The following is a 27081-nucleotide window of genomic DNA, read 5'->3' as shown; positions in this document are numbered from 1 at the left end:
ATCAGACATTTATACACAATAAAATTTCCCTGAGCCACCTCTTCTGCAGACTGAGCAGTCCCATCTCTCTCAGCATTTCCTTGTAGGTCAGATACTACAGTCCCTTAGTCATCATGACCCTGTGCCGGACTCATTCCAGTAAGTCCGTGTGTTTAGTAGTGGGGAGCCCAGCACTGGACACAGCACCCCACGTGCGTTTCCACAGCGCTGAGTAGAAAGGAAGGATCACCTGCCTTGACCTGCTGTCAACACTCAGCCTAATGCACCCAGGAGGCTGTTGGCCCTCTTTGCCATGCTGTCTCATGGTCAGTATGTCCACCGGGTCCTTGTCTGTCAAGCAGCTTCCCAGCTGGTTGACTCCCAGCATGTACTGGTACACGGGGCTGTTCCTCCCTGGGGACAGAGGCAGGACTTTGCACTTCCCCTTGTTGAACTTCACGAGGTTCCTCTTCTGCCCATTTCTTCAGCCTGTTGAGGTCCCTCTGGATGGCAACACACCCACTTGGTGTATCAGCTGCTCCTCTCACCTTTGTATCATCTGCCGACTTGCTGAGGGTGTGCCCAGTGTCTGGGTCATTAATGAAGACCTTGAACAGTGTTGGCCCCTGTGTTGACAGCCTGGTGTTCACCACACGTGACATTAGATGTAATACAGACAGAATAACTCTTTGCTAGCTATTTCTATAGCAAATAGCTTTCTGAGGTTTTATGTGGGTATTTCAGGTTGAATCACCTGGTAATTCCAGTCGCAGTGTCACATCAACCTTTCTGCTGATATTTTTTTTAACAGAAAAATCAGTCTGGAAAGTTGTTTATTTGCTGTTATGCTATCTCTTCCTTGACATCTGCTTTTAAAAGACATTTTCCCATAAAGCCCAAGTATAAAAAAAGTATCTTCATATATTTTTAAAGGTCTTTTCAGTGTTTTTAAAACTTACTGGATTCATTTCACTTAATTTTAGCCTCTTAAACCTAGTCACTAAGTTGAAGATAGTGCTCTAGAATTGTTCTTTGATCTGTAGACACAGAAAATATTATTACATCTGTCTTAAACACTTTCTTAATAGATGATGGAATAACAAAAATGGTGGTTTGGAGTTGCCTGCTTCTTACAGGTGACAGAAAGAGCCTAAGTGGCTAGCTCAGCATAGATGTGTAACTTTTAGATGGTTGAAGCTGGGTCACCTGGATTGCATTCCTTATGTTTGCTTTGTTTGGTTAGCTGTTACTTAATATAAACACTTTGGAATAATGTCCTTTTTATGGTGGAAAGAAATGTTGATACGGAAAAATAAAGGGATAGAAAGAAAAGTACATGTACAGATTTATGTTTAAAAGACATCATGGATTTACAACTATAACATCATTTTACTACACTGCTGTAGTAATGAAAGACCTCTTTCACTGCACATATACAAAGATAACTTTCTGACTCTTCATTATGAATTTTTTTCCACCCCAATAAAAGCCCACGACCTGTAAATTAATTCTGTGTTTTTAACAGGGCTTCAAACCCTGATTCTTAAAACTGCTTTACATGAATATAAGGTTATACCTACATCAAATGGCTTCCAGGAACAAGATGTAAATGTCAATATCTGAATTTCCAGTTATTAAAAAGTTAGATGTATTACAGGAGAAGATGGAATCAGCTTAGAGACCGCAAGAACTGCTGTTTCTGTGTAGTCAGATTTAAATAACCGTCGTTTGCATGCAGTTTGTGTTCAGTACTGTGGTTATAACTCATATTTAGCATATCACTTCAGGAGTATATTGTAGGATATTGCCATCTTTTTACTTCTTTCTGAAGAACATGTATTCCATTGTAATGCAGAACTCATATTAGTGCCGCTAGTAGTTTTTAAACAATTTCAATGAATACATCTTGTAACAATATTGCCATTTATAGGAACCATTGCTGGTCTTATGGGGAAAAAAAAAAAAAAAAAAAAAAAAAAAAAGCACCAAACCACAAAGACAGAAAGAATGTCTCTAGGCAGTAAAACGAGATTTGCCACTTGAAAAGCACATACTCTTCTTCTGGCAAATGAACATTCTCATTGTCAGGATGGTTTGCAGGAATGCTAATTACATTCATGTTGTAATCCCACTGATTGCCATTGTAGATGTGCTAGAAAAATGCAGATTGTCTTTCAGTGTAACTATATCTTGTCTTTCCTGTTTTATTTCCAAGAGAAGGTTTGTGTTTGTGTTTTGTTTTGTTGGTTTTTGTTGTTTGGTTGTTTGTTTTTTTTTTTTTCTCAGAGTTGCTTTTTGGAACGGGCAGATTTTGAGAAGAAGCAATGATTAAGCATGTAGATACATATGTCATGAACTGCCTTCAAATTAGCAGTAGCTGGTTAGCAAAAAAAAAAAAAAAAAAAAAAAAAAAAAAAAAAAAAAAAAGAGCATCAGGCATATCTTCAAAATAATCAGCTGGTCAGAATCCAGGTATTTCACCTCTCCTCATAGGATTTAACAAAATTTATAATAAATCAGTGAGATTTCCTGTTCAATTAGCACCTCTGAAAGGAGCATTCCCACCAGCCAGCACGACTGTGAGTGTGTGTGTGCATCAGCAGGTCACTCCAGGTGAGAGGAACTTTCCCTGTGCTGAACCCCATTTTGTAGCACTGGTATGAATATTCTTGAGCTTGCACTTTTATTTTTTCCTGTGGATGCTGACAGCTCCTGAATATTGTAATATTATCAGTTTAAGATATATTCATCCACTCTGTTGAAATTACCAGGCTTTTTAGTACAAATGTTGCCTTGTGACATAAAAATCAAGTCCTTTGGAATGGACTTAGAGAAAAAAGAGGATACACTACAGTATAATGCATTTTCTACATATGTAAGTTTTTTGCCTGTGTTGCATGTTCCATAAACTAAAGAAACCCAAAACTGCTAGAAGACAGATGAATGTAAATGTAAAACCAAGGAACTCTGAAGGAAGTTGTCCATAGCTATCCTGAAATCAGGCAGAACTTCCTCAAAACACTGTGTCTCGTTAGCAAATTTTCTAACACAGCTGGAAAGCTGCTGAGTTTTCTTGTATTCTTTGAAGACATATTTCTGTCACTACCCAAGGAAGGGAGAAGTGCACAGATTGTACAAGGTCCAGTAGCAGCAAATAAAAAATATTATTTTTAAATCCAGTTCGTTCCTCATTTCAGTTTTACATGGTAAATTATGCTTAAATGGTTAATAGGCCGTACTCTGTGCCACAGCCATGAACAATGGCTAGAAGTAAAGGGAGTAGTGAATATATTCACAGCTGCACAGATCTCCTCCACCACAGCTGCCCAAAATCCACCAAAAAGTCTTGGGACTGGTAAATAGAACTTGGGTTCACATATATTTTCATGTCACAGCAACCTAAGATGAAGATGATTATAATAATAATGGTGATGATGATGATGATGATGATAATAATAATAATAATAATAATAATAATAACAACAACAATAATGATAATAATAATCATCATCATCATCATCACTGGTTTGGAGCAGTTTGGTTAAGGGCTATGATTTCTGTGTCTGCCATGCCTTAAGTCTGCAAGTATGACCACATGGCAATTGTTTTATAGTGCAATTTGAAAGCTCCTATGAATTTAGCTTCTATAATATGAATGTAGGTTAACTCCTGTGAAAAGTTTTTAGTCTTACTCCATAATTTATGTTTTATTCTGATTGATTTTAGTAGTGTTTAAATGGCTGTGAGTTATGTGAAACTGGTTAATACTCAGGGTAGAAATGTTATTTTGCACATTGCCAACTTGAAGGCTAAGAATCATTCTTTACATAAAGATTAATATATTTCTATATGAGAATTCAGCAGAGCAGTTTCATCAACTAAACTCCTCACTGCAATATGGTTTCTTTTTAATCATAATTGCTGCTTGAAAACAAAATAAAATAGAAGTAATGTGTATCAGTGAATTGTTGAATGCTTTAACTTGAATAGCAGTATAAACTCAGAGGAAGTGTTTTGGTTTTGGTAGTTAGACAGTGCTGCTCATCCTCTCTGAAATCACCATGGAGTGACAGTAGTTTTCTGCTGTGGCTGTAGATTGGCCATATGGTGCATTACATTTAAGGTTCAGCCAATCATTCTTCTGGGTTATAAACTCTCCCCTGGATTTGGGGTTGTACCTTCAGTTAATCCAGTAACCCATATGGCAAGGACAGCTGTGCTCCTTCACACTTTGTGCTACACCGTGTGGTTGGTGTAAATTGTGATTATTGAAAGAGAGAGGAGAGGAGACAAATACACTAAAGACTATTTTAAGAAGACAACATTGTTATCCACAATCATAGTATCAGGACAAAAAATAATGAATGGAATAAGAAGGATTCATGTTGGACTTCAATCAACACCAAATGGCAGTGTTTAATGTTCACTGCTATAGCTCTTGGAAAAAAGGCATTCAGCAAACATTTGTCAGGAATAGTGTGGCTGTAATGTAGTTCACATGTCTTGGGATACAAACTTTTCCAGATCATTTGAAGCTGTAGATTTCTCTTGTAGGGATCCACAAACAGTGGAACTCCTAGGCCATTAAAAGCAATTTGAACATGTCTAGGGTATGCCTAGGGATATCAGTAACATTAATGTGATGGAGTTCAGCACATACATAGCAGCATCACTTCATGCAGCAATACTGAAAGAGTGGTTTTTCTGGTTACAGCTTCGCAGATACAAGATTTTAGATGTACCCTTCTTTTTGAGCGTGAGAATAACCATGCTTGGTCTGATGACAGTTCAATAGTTCTGCCTTGGACAGTGATCTGAAGTGAATGCTTAATGAATGAGTGTAAGAATAGGGACGAGCACTGTGACCGTTCTCTCATTGTATTTTCCCAGCTTCCAGTAGTTTTCAGTTTAGGGGTTCCTAAATCAGAAGCTGTATCTTTCTTTAATTTTATTCCTGTTGGATAGGTCCCCTCTTCAACTGTGCTGTATGTTGCAGTTCCCCAGACATTAATCCCTGTGCTTTTTATGTAGAATTTACAGTCCTATACTTTCTACTCAAAGAGCAGAATGGAGAAATTGCCTTACTAGAAGTAAGCAAAATAGTCCTGAAATTCAGACACATCACTACATAAAAAAAGCCTAAACTGCTTTCAGTGTCCGAGCTGCTGTTTCCATATGTTCCTGTACTATGCTGGAAATGCAAGGTTTTGCAGATTTGCTCAGTGTAGAAAATCCCTTTGGATGACCATCAGAGGAATGTGAATCCTACCCTGGGGACTGCAGGTCATTGTGGGAAAATGCTTATAGTCAGAGGTGTAAAGTCTTTGTGTGAAGGAACAAGGAGAAATAGGAGGCTGAAGCCTAGACTGGATGGTGAGGAGCTTGCACATGTATCATCATTAATTACTGCAACATCAGTGATCTTCTGTAATCCCATTGTGCAACAGTGAAATTGGCAATTGGGGACCATCGTGTCACTAAAATCATGAGAGAGTCCACTGACACCTGTAGTAGGAAGGGAAGCTCTGTCTCCCAGTCACCTATCTGCAAAAGTTGCTGATCTAGTATTTATAAAGACGAGAGGACTTTATCATTATCATGGTTGTGATCAAACAAGCCCTACAGGAACATCGTTTCATACATTGCACATGGATGGTCACTTTAATAGCAGACTGCTAAATGATTGTCCATATCCATCTAACCAACTTCTATAAAAAAAATTCACTGATATCTGAAGAGAATGATCCTTGTCAGAACAAACTGGGCAAGGATGTGTGGGAGACAGGAGGAACAAGAAGAGATGGAAGGCTGAAGCCTAGATCGCATGTTGGGGAGTTTATGCATGTATCGACATTAATTACTGCAGTATCAGAGGTCGTCTGTAATCCCATTGTCAGGGTTTGTGTTCAGCACAATTACTGTGCTATGCTAAACACAGCCAGGGTAATCTCGTTCCAGAAAATGAGGTGCTTGGAGAAAGACAGGATTGCAGATGTCTAAAGCAGATTTGTTTTCTGCATGCCTTCAGTTCTGCATCTGTTTGTTTTGATGTCTTTAGCTAGAGACAAACCAACAGAAGGAAACGAAAGCTATATATTCATGCTGCAAAATCAGGCATGTTTCATTGTCAGTTACAAGAAATCTTTTTCTTCTGTTTGCAGAGGCATAATCCTCACATTTTCAACCAATTTTTAATCCATTTGGAGCTTTTGCTTGATTTGTGGATTTAGATAAATGTAGAAGTCCAAACTAAGTATACTCAAGTAACATGTCTACCCAGTGCTTTCTGCTTATTATCTCCTACTGTAGTAATTATTTATCTTAAAATGGTTTGTCCTTCCCCTGTTAGAGGGGGAATCAGTGACGTATTTTCCCACTGTAATTTACCTCTGAAGAGGTATGAATGTAAAACACAGTAAGCTGTCAACTTCTTCTATTTCCTTTTGCACAAATGTTTTTATTCAGCTGGAGGGATTTATTGTTGTAAGAGACACAGAACTCATCTTTTGTTTGGGAAGCTATTTGATCCCCATACACTTGGTCTACAAGTGAAATCTGGACTAATGATAATTTGCTTTGTGATGCAAAATGGTACATAATATTTCAGATGTAGTTAAGTCTGAGATTGTAAAAGAAGCCTTTGAAGCAGTTTATAACCATGCCATCTTCATGTGAGTTGGTGGGGATTCTTAGGAGAACTGAAAATCTGTATATGAATCCTTCACTTTTCCTGTGTGGTTGTCTTTTCCCATCCTTCATTGGATCTGCTCACAGTTATGTAGCTGTTGATATATCATTGCATTCTGTCATCTTCATGGACAACGGGGCATTCTGGGCATAGGCTTGGGTTTGATAAGAGCAGAAGAAGCATCAATCAGGTTTTATTTAGTGCATGCCAATTGTCAGTATAGGATTAAAACCAATATTGCTTGAGTTAGTGTTTTGCTATTTAATGATACTAAAATAACTGCTCTGAATGACAACATCTTCCTTGTGAAGCTGTATTATGAGCCTCTCAAGCAGATTCTTAATTGTTGTTTTACTTTTTTAACTTTCTTACATCAAGTTGATTGTCATACCCCAGTGTGTCAGCATTAACTAATAAAAATGGTTTTCTGTTTAATGACTGACATTGACCAGAATGAATTGTACAGTCACTGTAGTGATATTATTACTCCTTTGGAGACTGCAGTTTCCCAAGCTGTCATGATTTTTGTTAAATGAACTGTGGATTTAATAGGAGCAGATGTATAACAATGAAATATAATACAGCTTGCACTTGTTCTGCAAAATATGTATGTTGTTTTATTAAAAAGACAAACAAACTCCAAAATCTGCATTTGCTTGTTTGTGTCTCAAATTGAGTAACTGTTGCTGAAGCTAGTCTGTAACTAGTATTTTACTGATACAACATATTTGATGGAACCTGGGATAGGTTATTCAGCTGAGAGTTTTCAGGCAAAGTAAATTTCTTGGGAATTTGGAGAGTAATAGCCCCATTAGAGCTTCTGTAAAGAGAAAGCATGACTAACAAACCTATTGGAGAATTTGGAAGAAATTAATGAGCATATGGCTAGGGGAAGTCCATGTGCTGTGTGGTATTTGACTATCCAAAAATTCAACTATTCCTTTTCCTTTCAACTAATAAAAGAAATTATAATGTTGTCTTGTAGAATGTCTGAGTAAAAATAAAGACCTAAAGGGTGGGTACATGGGCAGTTTTAACAGTGGAAGGACCTGAATCAGAGTCCTAGCAAAACCTCTGCTGAAGTCCTTCCTGTCTGTTCAGTAAAAAAGAAGGATAGCAAAATGTTCTGATAATTTAAGAGATGTACTGTAGCATTATTAAAAAAGGATGGGGGAGTTTTTAAAATGTCTTGAAATACAGAATGATGTGGCTATGAAACCTAGTTTTGTTTTTTAGGAGTGGTAAATTTTGTGTTTAACTCACATTTTAAAACTGACAAACATGGCAAACCAAGACTGGAATTGCAATTAAAATAGGAAGCTTGTACAATGAAGTACCTAATTCCCTGAAGGTAGAGATTTGCTTTGGATTTCAGGAATAATCCTCCTTAAACTAAGGAAGGTAAACACTTCTGAACATGTATGGCCATAGCTGACAAAGTAGAGTTAAGTGCTGTTAAGTGCTGTTAAGTGCATCAATTTAGAAAGGAAAATTCACCTTTCTCTGTAAGGAACTCACACATATTACAAATACCATTTAATGCATCTGTACTGGGTCTAATCTGTACTCTACTAATGCATCTCAGTAATCACACACCTTCAAATCAAACCTTTCCACAGTGTCCTACACCTTAAACAGAGACTGATAGGCAAAAAGTGGACACCCACATCTCTTCCAAGTCTGCCAAAACTGGGATGTCTACAGGAGATCAAGGGACTTGGCATCAATTATACATTGTTGTTTTGAAAACTATCTGCTAAAGCCAAATACCCTTATTCTGGACCCCATTCAAAACTGTCCCTGTCCTTGTGAACACATTTTCGTGTTAGGTCACTGAATAATGGCAGCAGGCGTGGCAGGATCCTCATCCCTGTGCTCCTCACCATGAGGAGGGAGAACACAGCTGCATGATCCACATCCATATTAAAATACCTGCCATGCCTCCCTTTTAAGCTCCTCTTGGAAACGTCTCTTCATTTTTCTCACATCTCTAATTTTTAAATAATTATCAATCTAAGATACCAACTGTTGGGGGAGGTTAATTTCAGGGTAAGCTGGAATCAGTCCTTTATGTGTGTGTGTGTGTGTGTGTGTGTGTGTGTGTGTGTGTGAGTTACACATACATATAGACATACCCGTGTGCAATTCTTTTTTCCATTATCAAGTGACAAAGAAATTTTAACAGGCAAATATACGAAACTTTTGAAAATAGGCAATTTTCTCAGGAACATAGAGTACTTTACCTCTGGCTTGCAAGCAGATACGGCAACTTACACATCAAAGGAATTTATTCTAATTAGATGAAAAGATTTAAGAAACAGAGCTAAGATTTGAATAGATCTTTCCATTTTTAAGTAATGCTTGATAACACAATGAAAAATGACAGTTTTCCAACATACATGGGTTTTTTTAATGCATCCTGTATTGTGCCTGCCTGTGCTGGTGACAAAGAATTTGTTTTCTTCTGGCTACTACGCACCTGGCACAACAGCAGGAGAGAGCTACATTTTGTTATGTTTTGTGCAGCATGAACAGAGTTATTAGTCAAGTGCTGAACGCACCGCCTTTGTTGTTGGGTGATGTATGGCACAGAAAAGTAGCACTAAGACTTTGGATTCTAGCTGAGCTTCATGGACTGTTAAAAATATGGGTGAAATGATAGTATGGAGCAAGTCAGTCACTAATTTCAGTAGGGCCAGGATTTCATTTAAGCCTATCCTGGAAGTCAGTTTTTGCACTTAAGAAGGAACACATTCACAGCCTCACCTGTATGGGGGTTTTGGTTTATCTTTTCAGAGTGCAAGCACGTGCTTGTCCATGGCCCTTGCTCCATAATCAACCTAGAACTGTAGTTTAGTTTATATTTATCTCCATTATCAGTGACACACAATACCTGGGGACTGTATAGCCAGGGACTCCCAGCACTGTCTCTCTGCCTCAGCTTCTGCCAAGAGGAGCAAATTGCACTGCTCGCTTTTAGTCCTCTGTACCTTTAAATTAATGAAGAATTAAATTGTTTGTGATTTTTCTGCCCCTGTGGTGTAAGGATTTCATAGCAGTACCATTTATGAAGTTCATTCTTGGGTACTGCTTGGGGTGAAACACTGCCAGGCTTCTGAGAAAACCTAAAGTGTTGGTAAATGTCTGTTCTGTTGTGTTCAAAATTGCTGAAGTGCAGTTGACCCACAGAGCAGAAGATCTTTTCGTCAACTAAGCAAGATCAGCTGCTACAGGAGTTCCTACAGTTAGCATCTCTTTATACATTCTATCAGAATTAAGAAAAAAAAAATCCCCTACTTGCAAGTGGTTGGGGGTATTCAGTAGTAGTTAGACTGCCAGCCACTTGTATAGAATTAATTTTCGAAATTTTCTATTTGCATTGCTCGCACTAACTACATGCTCTTGTTCCTGTACCCAAATGGAGTGGCTTCAGAAAACAATGTATGCAGAAGCATCTTGACTTTAAAAAAGATTACAAGTATTTCAGGTGAATAAATTAATACCACACAGAAAATTATAAAAACCTGAACATCACAGTTAAATACTTTGTGGGTTGCTGATTGAATATATAAGACCTTTTAACTATTTTTAATGTAACAACAATGTAATGTGTCTAGTTTCATGTTTTTAAAGATAACTGTGACAACAGTTTGTAGTGTGTTGGACAATTGCTAACCTCTATGGCAGGAGTAGTAATATGGAACTTTGCAGTAATTACAGAACCTTGCATTTGCTTTTAGCAATTGTTTCGATATTTCAGTCTAGGGATCATTTTCTTTCATTGTATCCATAAAACTCAAACTCACAACTCTTCAGACAGAACAAACTAGAAGAAAACTATATTTCATTAATTTTGCAATAGGAAGAGTTATTTCGGAGTACTATTTTGGTACTTTTCCCTCTTTTTTCAGCTTTTTTTTTCATTTCTACAAAAAGAAGATGCTACTCCACTGCTTTATATCTCTTCTAATAATGTATTTGATAAGATATTTTCGATCTGTTTGTAGGCTATTTGTAATTACAGCCACTTGGGATTCAGAAGAGTTGATCACTTCAGTTACATTCATTTCCTTTCTTGTTTCCATTTGCAGGATGCTCTGGCCCACTAGGGATAGAAGGAGGGATTGTGTCAAACCAACAAATTACTGCATCATCCACTCATCGAGCTCTTTTTGGACTCCAGAAATGGTATCCATACTATGCACGACTTAATAAGAAGGGTCTTGTGAATGCTTGGACGGCTGCAGAAAATGACAGATGGCCATGGATTCAGGTAACAGATGGAGCTGAGAAGAAAAAAAAATCTCCTTGATTCAATTGGCAGAGTTACTTAAGAAACTGATGAAGACAAGTGGTGATCTAATAGCTAGGTTCTTCTTCACTGTCAAAAATGTAGCCTAGACTACAAGGGACTGTTTAGTTGCAAACCAGTAATAATCTTGGCTTTACAAATGCACAAATCTTTGTATTTAAAAAATGTGTGAATATGTTCCACTGTGGCTCTAAACCATGGAAGCAAATTTATAAAGACTTTTCAGGGAAGCTGCTTTCCACATACATTGAATTTGCTCATTAGGTCCTTGGTAGCATTTCACAGCAATATCTCTTGGTAGAGATACTTTGACACATGCAGCCTTCCTTGGGCATCATTCTAGAGTGCTTTAATGCGGAATTGGCTGTACTAGAGCCTTCAGGAATAGTTTGTCCTCTGCTGAGCTGCTCTGGGCACACTGGTTAAGCACTGTGTGCATCATGCTGGAAGTAACAAGAACTGCTTTAATTAAGGTTGAAATAGCTGTTAGTTCAACCACATCCATGGGGCTGAAAATACATGTTTTTTCATTCCCGCTCGAGGAGGTTATCTCTAGAATGATTCAAATGGCAGTGCCCTCATTGTGGACTGGATTTCTCTGCACTCAGCAAATTACTTCAGTCAAAGTCATGAAGCAGTGAAGTTTAGTGGCTGTATTTTAATGGAGATAATGATTATCTAGTGATTGCTGTAGCTCTTTAATTTTATGGTGTTTTCTTTTCATGATATGTGAATTGGGCTAAGCTTTTGCATTTTGAGCTGTTAGTTAAGAAAGGTGATGTTGGGTACTTACGGGAAAACTTTTTCACTCATCAGTATGGTCAATATGTGTAGATGGTGCTTCCCTCCCAGTGAACTCACCACAGGAGTAGTATGAGATGGTACCTGAGCATCTTGTCTGCCAGTGCTAGGTTCAACTGTCCATATGTCCCTCAGGTATTTCAGACACACTCTTCTTGAAGGTACCTTCATGTAAATGGCATCATTTTTGTTCGTATTCAAGCTTTTATACTGACTACTGCTTGTTCTTTGTCTAAGTGGTTCCCAAATATGTGGGGGAAAAGCATTCAGGGTTACCTGTTCATTTTTCTTGTTTGGAGAGCAGGCACCAGGTGCTGTTTGATGAAGTTTTCTAAAACTGGTGTGGTGAGAGTGCTGCATTTTGTCAGTTCTGAAAAATGAAGTCGGTGTTACTGTTTGTTATTCACTGCAGAGTGAAAACACAGCGGCCCTTCAATGTATCTTAAGTCAGCTTTCTTCCGTAAAGACCAGAGGGGTTAGGAAGTCTGTAAAATTTATACATTGAAAAAGAACTGGAAAGAATAACGCTAAGGGACTTGAGCAGAATTATTTTCACAGGAGTAGAAAGCTAATGTAACTTTAATGGGTAATGAAAAAGCCAGTGTTAGAGTAGCTTTTGGGCTGCTTTTGAGTGTGGGCTTTATTAAATGAGCTGGAGAAGAAATTCAGAATCATTTAGCACAGGCCCTCTAGACATGTCTTTACTAGGAGATGAACAGGATGGGGATGGCTAATGGTCTGTTGCTTCCACGTTTGTACTTGGCAAAGCCACCACGCAGCGCGGAGGCAGCTGTCGGGCAGCTGCGCAGGTTTCTATCCAGACCAGCGTTAGGATGGACTTTGCTCCCAGGGAGGTCTTTGCTCTTACCTGAAAGGAAAGTTGGACCAATGGAGAAAATGTGTTACAATCTCAGCCCGTGGCATCACGTTTGAACAATTTGTTCTTTTTTGGAATTAATGATCTAGTCTAGGTCTCACGAATCCCATGCAGGTTATTCTGTAATTGTAACAGCTACAGTATTTAAGGACTTTCACTAATTAAGTGGTACAATTCATCTGTGCTAAGTGCCTAGCATTCTCTTCATCTCATTTTTCTTTTAAAATAAACTTTGTTCTATAATTTTCACAAAACTTGCTGAGAATTTTATTTTTCTTTTTAGTTCAGTGCAAAATTAAAAATACTTTTTATAATTTAAAAACAAAAGTTTAAATCTTAAAGATTTTTTTTTTCCTTGTCTGAAGACTTTTCTCCTTAAAACACTGGGAAAGTAAATTTTTGCAGGGAGATGATAGTTGTAGTGATAAAGTGGGGTTTAGTGTTCTGCAGAAATGCTGTTTTGATTTGTCAAGGATACAGACCTCCACAAACTCACACTTTCTGCACTGTATAGTAGCTCTTCACATCATAGCTCTGTGTTGTTCTTCAAGCATGAAATACACTGTAAGAGGCAGACACTGCCTGACCCTTATATGGGTGAACAGTTTTTGTTGAGAGGAGAAGTAGAAATCCCGTATCTTATTTCTGCACAGCTTCAGTGAGGTCCAGGGAGATACTTCGTAAGTATTTGTCGAAGGTTACAAAAAGTCAGCCCACTCTCATTTGTGCTAAGTTTCTAGCTACCCTCCTCTGGTCTTGTGAGAGAAATGCTCCTTCTAACACAGCCTACTCTGAGTTTTCACTTTCTTGTCATGTCCCAGCTTCTTCCCAGATCCTAATGTGGGGGGTCTGTGTATGGGACCTTTTCCATGTTGGTGACAAAGCAGCTGGTCCAGAAGATGTCTCCTGAAAAACAGTGCGAATGTTCAGCAGAGATTAAGTGGAAAGTTACGAAAGCAGAAACTCCATTTTTAGGAAATGTAACTTAACATTTAGGTCAATAAACCTGAAGCAATAGCCTGAGTTTCTAATGCTAGATAAATTTTAAAGGAAACTGTGTGTATGGGCAAAGCCCCCCAAAGTATAATTATGTACAGGCCTGTGGCTATTTTTGCCTTGTTCCATCATTATCAATTTTCTTTGTCATTTAATTTCTTTATTTATATGCAGCTTGGTAAATGGAAGGTTTGAGTGCTTTGCTTATAACTCACTTGTAATGAGTGCAGAGTTTTTTTCTTTAATCTTTCAGGTGTCTGACACACATGAACTAATTAGTATTCATTTTCATTTTCCTGCATTCTCCCAATGACTGAAAATTGAAATTGCCATTTTTAAATTTACACTGTCAGCATGTAATTAGTAATGGCACTACAATGCTTGTAATTGGCTTGTGATTTAAAGAGTCAGTGACCACGTTTTTGAAAGCAAATTAAAGTCAGAGTAAGTCATATCTGCCTTTTAACGTTTTGCTGACCTCTGTTTCTCCGCATACGCTGGCTGTGATAAAATAGCACCTGTATACCCTTTACCACTTTATTAGTGACATTAACTTTTAATGTTTCCAAATACAATGACAAAAAATCCCACAGTTCATTTTTCATTAATTGTTCCTGAGATATAACCAAAATGGTCACTTTTCCTCTTCCAGTAACGAGTCTTTTTTTTTTTGTCAAAATTCTTTATTTAAGAGAGCACTGGTTTATCTTTTCCTTTTTTTCCTTTCGCATTTATGGCTTTAAAATATGTTGCTTCTTTTTATTCTGATTTCACTTCATCTCTACTCCTGCCTTGCATGTAGCTGTATTTTTCTGTTCACACATATTTTGTCAAGGCAGTATGGATCAGAATAGAGATGACTATGGGCACGATTGTTTTCTATTATCTCTCTATCATATCCAAAGTCACAGTAACTGTTAATCTCTAACACAAACTGCTGACAGGACCTTCTAAATTTTATTCTCTCCAGTGATTTCTAACCTAGGGATGCATGCCTAAACCCTTACATTTCTTCCCTCCCAGTTTCACCACCCAGCCTAATATTTCTTAACTCATTTTCATGACCGGTTTCTGTTTTGCTTTCATAAAATATCATTTTTTATATCACTGCAGTTGTTATCCCTGTAATACACAATGGCTTCAGCCATGGTGGATGTGCCAAAAATGCATAAACTGAAATGTTGTAAAGAACGCTGTAAGACAAGATAGAATAATTAGGTATAACTATCAATGTAAGGACTGGCTTACAGTACTGAAATCATAAATCATGCATTTAAGATGTATAAATAACTTAAAGATGAGAGAGCAAGGTGGGTGAATATTGTCCTGTAAGAAAATAAGTCTTACTTCTTCAGTCTTTTAAAGTAGGTATGATCTTTTTTGTTATGCAAATAATACCAGTGCAATGGGGTTTTCATCAACAGATGAACCTTCTTAAAAGTTAATTTGCCCAAGAACAGTAAGAGATACCACCTACATCAGGGAGCCTGAGTGGAGAAGGAGGTCACAGCAGAGCTGGAGTGGCCTGGGTTGGGTGGTCAGTGTACCAGGGAGTCCTGAGAATATCAGCCTCAGAAACACATGATAGTCTTTGAACAAACTAAGAAGACAGGTGAAGGCACAGAAGAGGTATAGGGTAAAAGGTATCAGATTTAAGGCTGGACAGCAAAAATCCGGGTATACGGGCAAGAGAAAACAGAGCACAAGGATCTTCCTTAAGCATTCACCAAAAATCTGTCTGAGGACTAAATAGTATAGTGTATTGATTTGTTCTTGGATACAATATTTAATTAAGGTAGTCTAAATCGGCAGGATAATACAAGAATTGTGCAGCACAGTGATTAGGGTACTTGTTTGAGAGAATCTAAATCAGTTTCTACTCCAGAAGACATATTGGTACTTTATTTAGAGATTACTGAGAGTGCTGCTTTTTGGTTTTGTTTTTTTGTTTTGTTTTGGTTTGTTTTGGGGTTTTAAGTCTAAATATATGGGAATAATGTTTCTGGTAGGTAGAATATACATTTTTATTTGTGGCTTAATTTGGCTTTTACTTAAATGTCTCCCACACCACCTGCAGTTTAAGTCCCACCTCAGTGCTCAGTCTCCCATTTTTGGGGCTTGCAGTCCCTAATACTGCCATGGTTAATTGTATGTCTGTGAATCTCACAAACCTGATCATAACTACAGTGACACACAAAAAATATACTTACAATAAAGACTTTCTAAGTTCCATCATTCTTATCCCCAGGCAGGAATCAATGAAGTGTTGGGATTTTTTTCTCAAAAAAAAAGGCAAGGAAAAAAATTAGCAGCCTCCACATCAAGAACTTCCAAAGAGCAAGTATACACCAGGTGATAGCTATTTGCTAATAAAATGATAAAACCCAAAATACACAGAGGTCTTGCAGAACATTCATTCAAACATCTGTTGGTAAGAGCTCTAAGCAAACGACCATCTGTCAAACTATTCATTTTGTCAACGTTAATGTCCTCATTCATGAGTACTGTTGTATCAGCTTCAAAAAATACCTGTCATCATAGATTAAATATTTAATATTACTTAATATAGCTCTCAGCTTAGCATAATGTGGCCAAGTGAACCTTATGATATACAATCTCAGAGTCATCATGTAAGGTGACTCAAACCATATAGGGAGACTTAACCTGCTAAGTTAAATGCTGGAAAAGCTATTAAATCTCTGCAATTTTTGTTGCCACTCCAAAATTTGAATTAGTATCATATGAGGATTTCCTTGCAGAATATTGAATTGACAAGTGGCAGTAAGTACCTGAAATCACTTGGCAGGAGAGAACAGAATCTAGTAACAAAAGTGCAGTTGAATTCTCTCAAAACTGTCCCACATAGGACCTCTGAACTGCTGGAATTAGAAGAGATCTTCAGTTAGTCAAAGCCTGCCGTAAGTTCACTGACTTCACTGAACTCAGTACCAATGTTTGCTAGCTGCAGGTCTCCCTCAACATCTATACATTTAGCTTACAGGCTAAACATATAGTTTATGTACTCAAAACAGACAAGAAAACAAAAGGACTGGGAGCCTATTTCTTAGTGTAGTCATCCAGATACTCCCTCCTGTCCCGTAACTTGGTATCTATCTGATACCATCTCGTCTCTCTTAGTTTTGTTCTTTGTACACACGAACACCCACACACAGACGTATTCACACAACTTTTGATTTGAGTTTTCGGATACACAAAAGAAGTCAGTTCAGAGTTATCATCCCCATGGCAACTGATACTTGATGCTGTTACGAACACAATCTGTAACATGCTCTGTCAGCCTGCGTGCCAGCTTTTCTTAATTACTCCATGTAACATGGCTGGATGGCTGAAGTAATAGTACTTTTAAACACATTGCTTTATGCATCTGTAACACCATCTATTTTGACGGAATGGCTTTTCACACTTACCATCCTGATATTAAAAGTAATCAAACCAGCAAGTGGTGACACACCAAAATGAGCAAATGTGTGTCCGTCTGGTTTCTTGCATCAGTAATAAGTTGCATGTGGAGTTGCATGCCCCAGTAACTATGTGGTGGCTCACCAACTGTAATGGAGTGATGTGTGGGCATCACAGCCCTCCTGTGGGGAGGACAGCATCTAAATCTGTAATATGATGCTATGCTCATGTGTGATAGTCAAGAAAGTAATATTTTATTTTGTAAACACTCACTTTCAAAACTGTCAATGCAATGATCCTCACTCATGGTTACTCTTCTGCTAGGCATGGCTTCTAACATAAAGCTGTTCCAAGTTACTTCATTACAACTGAGCTTAAGGAAGCAAAGTTCAAGAAAAAGTAAAATTACATGTCAATATATTAAGATTTTTTTTTTTTCTGTGTGGCACAGAGGCATGTATATACACTTACCTCTGTGTTGATGGGCACCGAGCAGCACACACGGTCTGAGTTCGTATGTATGTAGGTGGGTCACACACAGAAGTGCAGAGCAACCTGCAGGGTGAGAACAGAGGTACAGCTCTAGCTGTGGAGAAGCAAACATGCAGTCCCTGGCTGCCCCTTGTGTCGCTCTGCGGTTTTACAGCTGGTGGAGAAAAGTTACCATTTTATATAAGCTGTTGGAAGTATGGGAAGTCACCAGCACCATGGTACTACAGCAGAAAACAGGGCTAAAGTCAACTCCTCTGCTGAAAATGATGACATGTGCTTCTCATAGCAAAGACCTTCAAATTTCAGTGGAACATCATTTCTTGTGGACTGAAAAATGGGAGCGTATTTTATTCTTGCACTTTTATAACCTTCTTATTCCATGAGTGGTTAAGATAAAGAGACATTGTTCAGATTTTGAGTCTTTCAGTGAGACTTTTCAGATTTAGAGGGTTTTTTCTTTGTTTATTGCAAAACCAAGCAACATTTAATGGTTTTAAACTAGTCCATTTCCTGCCATTTTTTGTAAAGGAAAAAGTATTTTGATGAAAAAATGCATAGATAAATAAAATTATTGGAAAGTCTCACTGAAGGGTAACTTTGTGTTTACATAACAACTTTTTTGTCTATTGATTCTTAATTTCAGGACAATGAAAAATATATTATGAGTGTGTCTGTTGTAATTCAGCCAATATTCAGTCAATTTCTTAAGGTTCAGGAGGGATTAATCATTTGAGCCAATTTTTCATTTTCTGTAATAGCGTCTCTGGGTGGAGAAATCATTTGAGTGTCATAGTCTTCAGCAATCACAAAGCCATCTGTCCCCTGTGTGCCTACTAATCTACCTCTTTAATCCACTTGTGTCCATCTAAAACCTTGGCCTCTCTCCCTACGCAACCAGTCTCATAGCAACTAACAAATTATTTTCAGTGATGACAATATGTGGGAAGGATTGCTTTGACATACTCTTATTTTCCCATTTGTCTTTCTCCCACAGATTTTGTCACAATGTGAATGCAGTCTAACAGTTGCCCTAATTATGAGCAGCATTATGAGATCAGTCAGAAGTTCTGGTTAATGTCAATGTTCTTTGGGTCTCCTATAAACTGACAACTAAAAAGACTCTGCATGAACTAGACAAGGTATTTGCAGATACATGGAAAGAGCAAAAGGATGGTATGGACAGCATGATAGGCAGCATAAAGTCAACTGTGGCTGTCAGGCTCTTTGGAAAAGAAAGTTTTAAGTAGGTATACAATGATTGACCAAGGAATAAAGATGTTAAATATGGGTATTTTATCATTAGTGTTATGAAAATTGAAATACTGTGTTGTGAGTTATTTAGCAATTGAAAACAACATCTCATTACTGGCTAAGTGTCATAGCAGAAGAAGTAGTTACTCAGCAGGAATCTGCAAGCAATCTACTGTGTCACTTGATCCTCATGGACTCCTTGAAAAAAATCCAGAACTCATTTGAATTGTGGGATTTTCAGCCAGCGTTACACGGGAAAGAAGTCCCCCCATTGCACAGCCCATGACGATCATGCCCTGTGAACCACTCTTCAGGTAGACTCTTCCCATTCCTTTACAGTACTAACCAATAATTTCTGAAGATAAACTGCATAAAAACAAAGAGAAGGTAGTGAACTGTGGTTAAGAAGTACTCTCTGTATAGGTTTTTGTGCACCATTCGATAGCACTATTATCACTTACTGAGTTTATTCTGGAAGAGGAACCAAGTAGCTTTAGATTCCCGGTGTGTTAAAATAAGCTGGCTCTGTGCAATGGTCACAAAACCCCAGTACAGGGATCTCACACTGCCAGGGAAGTCTAATCTCCTGCTATTCAGTTTTTGCTTTACCTTCCATCTTTCAATGGATGGGTTTAATTCCAAGTTCAGCTTTACTATTCAAAACTAATGAGAATATCTTCATCGTGGCAATAGACTTGTCACTTTTGAGCACATTTCCTTCTTATTTAACATTGATCTGAGAAAATAAATAGGACCTAGAAAAAAAACAGGTAACTCAGAATGGGAATTCTTCCCAGTTGTCCTTTTTGTGCTTGAGGGGGGCAGGTCATATTTGTTATTAGAGTTTCTACCAGAGTACATCTACCACAGTGCCATAAAAACAAGTAGAAAGCATGCAATAGAAAGTACATCTGAAATTTGCAACAGGCACATTAAGAACTTTCCCCCAGTGTATTTTCATAGTGATTTTAGTGTAGTGCCTTTTGAATATACTTCTTTGCCCTAAACAAGAGGGTTTTCATATAGGATTAAAAGAAAAGTGCATGTTTGTTTCTGTGACCTGAGTCTAACATCATATCTTTTAAATTCTATGAGCTATTGATCAAAGCTATTTTGCAAGTGGAAATACATATTTATTTTTTTCGCTGACATTTTTATTTACACATACTTTGTCCAATACTTTAAGAAATATTCTAGACATTTTGGTGAAGTTTTTTCTGGCAGATACTAGCATGCCAAAGACAGGAAGACAATTCACAAGTTCAAAGTATATGAAAGAATTCATAATATCAATAAATGACCTTAGTGTTTCTTAGCTAACCTTAAATTGTCAGTAGTTAATACCCATTTAATCAATACTTTGTAAATGAGATGAAATTTTACAGAGCTGCAAACTTGTGAACAATGTGAGATGGATTATGGGCCTCTTCTTGAGATGACAGTCTAAACATGCCAGTATTTTAAATAATTCATATAATCCAGTTAATGGCATTCATAACAACTGCCTTTGGGACTAAAATAATGGCTTAATAATAAGAAGAAACAGACCAAGCAAGTTTTTAGTTTATCTAATTATGTAAACTCTCTGAGGCATAAAAAGAAAGTTCTCAACAAAAGCCAAATGAAGTGTGTGCTTTTTGGTAATATTCATAATATATGCTCCCCTGTATTAGCATTACATGGGCTAAACAATCCCTGCACTTATGTTTTCCATACAAGTAGGGTTTAACCTATATTCCAATCTTTTCACTGAAGGGCAAATGAAATTTGTGGGCTGGTTTGGGTCTCTGATTCAGCATGCCTAACTTGAAGCATATAAATAGTCTTACTGAAGATAGCAAAGGCGATGAGTTGCTTTCAGGTGGTTGACTAGAGCTAAGACGTGAGTACAGGGAAGGCCTGAGAGGTGTTTGTTGCTACCATAAGGTATGATAGACTGGCAAGACACTCTGGGAATAACAGTATTGGGAGGATGAGTTTGTAGAGGATTTAATAGCAAAGTTGTGAAGAGACGTTGCTGGATCTGCATCCATGTAAGCAAACCAGAAAAGTTTTGAGATCAGAAATAACTGAGTATTTAATTGGTTTGTCTGCAAGGCACAATCCCACGGTCACATTCAGAATTACTGTTTGTAAAATGACTGTGTTAGTTCTCCCAGACTATCACAATTATAAGATAAAATGTGTTGGCTTTTCTCCATGTAATAACCCCCCTTACAGAACAGCCGCAACAGCTGGAGCGCTACCACGAATAAATCACTGCGTTACCTAATCTGGATGCTAGTTAAAACACATATCACTGCTACTATGCTGGCTGCATTAATGCCCTCAACTAAATCTGGAAAAGCTCTGCTTACAGTGCTGATTAGGAGAGTAGCAAAAAGCCACAGACAGGCAAGATGTATGAGCACCCTACGCTCAGGTGCCAGCAGTGCTTTGCAGTGGGGAAGATAATAGTAACTGACCTGCTCTGACCTTCCTGCAACTCATCACAGGCCAAGTCCTGCCCTGCAGCCCCTTGCTCTTGACATGAGATCAGGGTGAAACAGCAATGTCCAGTCACGTTCAGGGCTTCTAGTGCTTGAAGACGGAAAAGGAAAAGTGGGAGGGAGATCCCAGTGTCACTAAATTTCCCAGGACTGAGGTAATCGTGTCAGGTTACTCCTTTCCTGAGTTTATTACAAACATTTCCATTCGCGAGTGTCCCTATTTTTCATCAGAAATTGTTTCTGTGGGTGTTTGCTATCTAGCTTTGTCAGAATTATATCTTAAATTTTTTTAAAAAAAAAAAAAAAAAAAAGACAAAAAAAATATTTCAATCCTTCAAAAACTGATGAAATCAGGAGGGAAGGGCTGCCTTAATATATCTTTGAATTCCAGTATAATCTCGATCCCTTATTCAACCCTATTTTTATATGAGTAATAGTGAGCATTAGTAAAAACAGATATATTACGTGCTAGAAAAGATGGAGAATTATTTATAGCAACAGTATTGTATCTCATAACTGAAATAGATAAACACCATAGCTCTCTATAAACTACATTTCTGTTCATGAATGAAGGCTCATGTAAAACTACATTTACAGTTTCAAAGACACTTTGTGAAGGCTTTTTTCTGAGCATTTCTTGGAAAATTGCTCTTCAGGTATATTTCAGACAAACCTACTCTGTATGAAATGTTAGTGGTGTTCTTGCTGATAATGAAATAACAAATGGGGGGAACATCGTTATGTATTCTGGCCAGGAGCATCACATATGGTGTCTTCCTAAAGTCACTTCTTCTTCTCATCCTTCTTCTCCTCTTCTACATGTAATAATGCAGATGAGACAGATGTAACTGGTTTGTTTATCATTTTTTTGTCAAGTACATAGCTTCTGCATACAGAATATACTAGTATTTGATCAGAAATTGAGGAAGAATATGAACTTAATCCACTGGTGGTATCCCCAGTCTCTCCTCTTGTGTTACATTGACATATTATGACTATTAATTTAGTCTACAATTCTAAGGTTTGTTAATCATGCAGGGAAGTTATTTTTGGTCTTTGTTTTGTGCAAAACAAGCCTGAAGCAGTTTCCTTCAGTCTTACAGTCTTACATTTACTCACACGTTAAAGTGAAGCTGCACACTGACACCATGCAGATTTGCAGGACTGGCTCTGAATCGGCTTTGAAAACGATGCACTGCACAACATACAGGAACTTGTAAAATAACCTTGCTCATATTGCCACTTTCTCTTGAGAAAATACTTTTTCATTTGTTTTATTTCCTTTCTGATACAGATTTTTCCACGCTCCAATAAAATCCTCATTGGCCGTGTCTTCATCAGTGTAAACAACTGAATGATTTAGCATCCTAAAACAGATTTGTGTGAATTACTGCAGTCAAAAACACTAGTGAAATTGTTTAATAGATAATTACTCCTACAGAATGAGTGCTGAGAGCAGAAAGCATGGCATGCTGGTTACTTTCCCCCTCCTGTTGAAAGAGGCTGTGACTCTATAACCTGCTGTGATGATAAAAGTGGTCTAATCATGGAGTCAGGATGATTGTGGTGGTTGACAGGAACAAAGTTAAAAGCAATTTCAAGGACTGCTGTGAACTTTTTAAACTGATAGTGTTGATTTTATTCACCAGCTCCTGGGCATACACTGCACTCGAGGGAGTAGGCCTCAGGTGATTTTCTTTTTACTTAGTTTTGGCTATGACAAAGTATAGAAGGCACCGAGTGGCTGCCAGTACATGAATTATCAACAGTGTGTATATCGCACTGACTCTGAGGTGTTTTATCTTGTCTCTTGGCACTGTCTGTTGAGTTGACTGCTGTGCCTGTGCTCTAGCTGAGCTTTCCGCAATATCAGCACAGTGAATTTGCATCATCGACCATATATTGTGTAGACATAATCTATTCCTTGTAGCATCAGATTTAAATGAATTGATGCCAGTCTACGGGCTTTCTTTTACATGCAGTTTTACCTGAGTGATTCAGCATTCATCATTTATTCTGGCCCCAGAAAACTTCCTCATTGAAATGCGAAGCCAGTTTGAGGCAGATTGCACTACCTGTAGGTGCTAAACGGCACCTTACCCAAGTTTCATAAAGTCTTTCATGCCATGAGGATGGAGGGCAACAGGCATCCTCAGATCTGCTTGTGAACATCACAGACAAATCCCTGACGTATGTTGGGTGAATTAGGTCCCATGGAAGTTGCTGGATGCAGGACCCCCCCCTGAGCTGGAGCTGAATGCAGGTCCATGGACAGGGTCTGAGAGTCAAGCCTGAAGCCATTACTCTCAAATTAACCTTAAATTTAAGTAGGGCTGATCAGTTTGGGGTTTTTTTTTTTTCTTTTTTTTTTTTTTTTTTTTTTTTTACAAGTATCCTCTTCTTACAAGGTCTCTACCGTGCATTAATAATTGGGGTAAATCCCTCAATATCCTATTGATCTTGTATCAACCTTGATTTTTTCCAGTTAATCTAGGTAATGATAAGGAGTACTTTATAACTGAATAAGCTATTACCTTTTAAAAAAAGATGTGTTAAACTCTTGTTATCCTGGTGACTTTCACCTCTTTGTTTGTTTCAAAACACAGTCACCCATGTAATTAGAATATATAACATTCTGTCCTAGATCTGAATCCACAAAGCAGAGCTTCCTAAGCTGTTTTTCTTCACAATTGCCACAGAAAAGTACCTTTGAAAATGCTTTTAGTGCTGAAAGAGCTAGTTCACATTTCATGTGGGGAATTTTGCTTCCTACTGAAGTACATAAGAAAGATTTCAGCACCTGTTTCGTTATAGTCATTGCAACTGTAATATTTTAAGTTTTGCTAAGCTCTGACACAAAAGATTTAAAATACATAAAAAGAACCCAAACACAAAGGGCCAATTAATTCTTGGCATATCCAAATGCACTGAAAGGAGCTACCACGGGCGTGATGTTAGCCTCATGGGGATCTTGTATGTAAGCAAGCTGCAGGGATTTGAAAGCGTTTTTTTCTCCCTTCATTGGGATTTTCCTGCAAATGTTGACAGAATATGTAGATCTAATTGCAAAACACAGTATCCTGTTGTTATTTCCTCTGTTCTGTCAAGCTCAGTACTGCTGAAAGCCAAACTCAGAGCTCAGTTTGTGACTGAGAGTATGGATACTGATCAAGAAAGCCTCAAGGAAAGATTCTGTCTGTTAAAACAAGAGAAAATGGTACAGACTGTCGATACAGATATCCAGATAATGGTAGAGAGCAGGCTGATATATAGCAGAAAAAACGAAAGGCTTTTTATCTACTGAAACTCAAAGATCACAGGTTATGGTATATATATTAAATGAGTATTTAAAACTTAAATTATCTTTGTTTCATTTTTATGATTGTCTGACCAAATCTTCCCTTCATTCAGTAAGACTTTTTTTTTTTTTCCCCCAAGTTTTGAGTTTCATCTGTAATATTAAACTCTGACAGATTACTTTTGGGTGGGTTTTTTGTCATTGTTTTGCTTCCTGAAGTGGTTGATTTATTGTACCTTAGAGACGGAGGCTGGGGGTTGGAAAGGAGTTACTGTGGGAATATAACATCCAGTGGTTAAAGCTATGGTTCCTTTAGAAACTGCTCTTTCTGAGTAAACAGGGAAAAAAAAATTTCCATATAGATTCTCATTGAAAAAACCTCCCCAAGGTTATTATCTGGAAAAAGAAAAATTGGGAATGAAGTTGAAAGAATATTAGGTACATGCATAAGTGGATCAAAGAAAAAATATTTGGTGTTGCATTAGATCTTCCTTTTCCCAAACAGCGAAATGTGAAGATGCTACTAGTCAGTATATGCAAAAGGCAAACAATCAATGACAGGTTTCTGTCTGACTGTGCTTTCTAATTTGTTTTTGGAGATGGTGTTCACTTAATTATTAATAAATTTGTAAATACCTGAAAAATTGTTTTAACTACCTGTTTATTAATATTCTTAAATTCCATATAAAGGGTGAAATCTGCATAAGAGACTTTCAGAAACCTTTATGTCTAACTGGTTACTCTTCTATGTTAACTACATTTTTTAAAGTAGTTCAGGGCCTCAAAGTAGTTTGCAGCTGTCCTGTTACAAGTATGTGTCTATTTTTTCCCCTGGGATGAGGGTAAAAGTTTCCCAAGACTGTAAAAAGGCCTGAATCTCTTCTAATTTATACCTGTCTAAATTCCCAATGTGAGTCTGTTCTTCCCATTGCAATTGCAAATGTTCCTGAGTTTTCCTGGTACCTGTGAGAAAGGTTCTATAAAAATTCTGATCTTTTATAGGCAGTTTCTCCTCTCTCAGTAGGTCTAAACCTCTAAAATACCCATTATTACTCTAAAGGTGTATGAGCGTTTCTTAATTTCTTATAGAGAGAACTATGTTAAAAGTACACTGAAATTTCTTTTGCCTCAAGCATAAAAATATCAGAGGCCACCCACTTCAGATAAGCAACAAAGAAATAGCTCAAAAAAACCCAGCAGTAAAATTCTGTCTTTCTCCACTTTCCCATTGTGTAGGGATATTGAAACAGTGGGATATTGAAACATCGAAGTTTGATCATCTTACATCGTTAACAGAGGCTGGATAACATTACCAAATGAGAGAAAATCTTGAGACCACACTGTAAAGAATAAAGGGATTAAAGATACCTGATCTGTCTCTGACTCCCCATATTCCTGTACTGGGGCTGCTATCCCAAAGAGTAGGGATTGCACAGGGCGAGCTCCACGGACTGGGGAGCAGAGATGAGATTCATTTGGAGGAGGCAGGTGCTAATGTAGTTTAATGTATTATTTACATTGTCCCAGTGGCTTACTCTAGTATCTCCATTCATCTCCTTTTATCACACATCTGCCTGCACCTTCACACAATTCTCACAGGATGACAGCAGTTTGTTAAGCTTCATTCGGTGCAAAAGTTGCAGGCTTCAGCTGTCTACCAGTGAGAAAGTGGGTGGGCAGTTGCCACCGATTGCTTCATGGTTGACTTCATTGCAGGGACAAGGCTGACAATGCCGGCATTGTTTTATTTGAATATCACATTCTGAACTTTATGACAATAGAATTGGCTTTCCCATATCTTAGATTCATAAAGAGGGCAAATTTAAGGTTGTCTGAATGTTGCTGAACTCTACATCTTCATTTTGTACTTCACGGTGTTGAGGTCAACTTAAACAAGTACACAGTGAGTGTTTATAATGATAGCCATTGATATTTTGCTGTTGACTGGTTTGGGATTAGCTTTTACATAGCATTATCTTTACATAAATGAAATTTCAGTGAGAGTCAAGGAAAGGTCTGCTTGTTTGCTTTACAGAACATCCATGTATTTTTTCTTTCACAAAGACATTTAACCTGAAGTTAATTTAGGCTCTTTGGTGTGGGATTGCAAACTGGCTTCTAGTAGAACAGAAGATTCAGCCTTTGGTAAATTATCACACTGTTGAATTTCCTTTTTAGGAAGGAAATATATAGTAGTAGTCCTATATACCACTAATACGCTATATTCCAGTTGTATGCCAGTGATAACCTATATATCAGTAATATATAAATATATGTGTGTGTGTGTACACATACACATGAAGACCTACATGTGCATACTACAGGCTTTTTTATTTATTTGTGTGCATATGTACCTGAAATGAATTAAAGATAGAAGGAATTAATGCAAGTGTAAAGATAGTAATTTAAATGCTACAGCTACATTTTTTCCTTTCTGCTATTTACAAAACAAAACAAAAAAAAAAAAAAAAAAAAAAA

At 37.6% G+C, this 27081-nt stretch overlaps 1 protein-coding gene across 2 annotated transcripts in view; it reads left to right on the top strand.

The window, feature by feature from the left end:
• The window catches only part of EDIL3 (EGF like repeats and discoidin domains 3), a 202650-nt gene that overhangs the window by 117608 nt on the left and 57961 nt on the right, over positions 1-27081 (top strand). For both annotated transcript variants that reach the window (XM_026866612.1, XM_026866611.1), the window contains one exon: positions 10759-10940. In XM_026866612.1, coding sequence (XP_026722413.1) covers positions 10759-10940 — 182 coding nt within the window. The remainder of the gene's footprint in view (positions 1-10758; positions 10941-27081) is intronic.

Source organism: Athene cunicularia (assembly GCF_003259725.1).
Source record: "Athene cunicularia isolate RWA chromosome Z unlocalized genomic scaffold, athCun1 chrZ_part3, whole genome shotgun sequence".
NCBI classification, from domain to species: domain Eukaryota; kingdom Metazoa; phylum Chordata; class Aves; order Strigiformes; family Strigidae; genus Athene; species Athene cunicularia.
The sequence above is the reverse complement of the archived record's forward strand: the minus strand, read 5'-3'. Positions and strand labels throughout refer to the sequence as shown.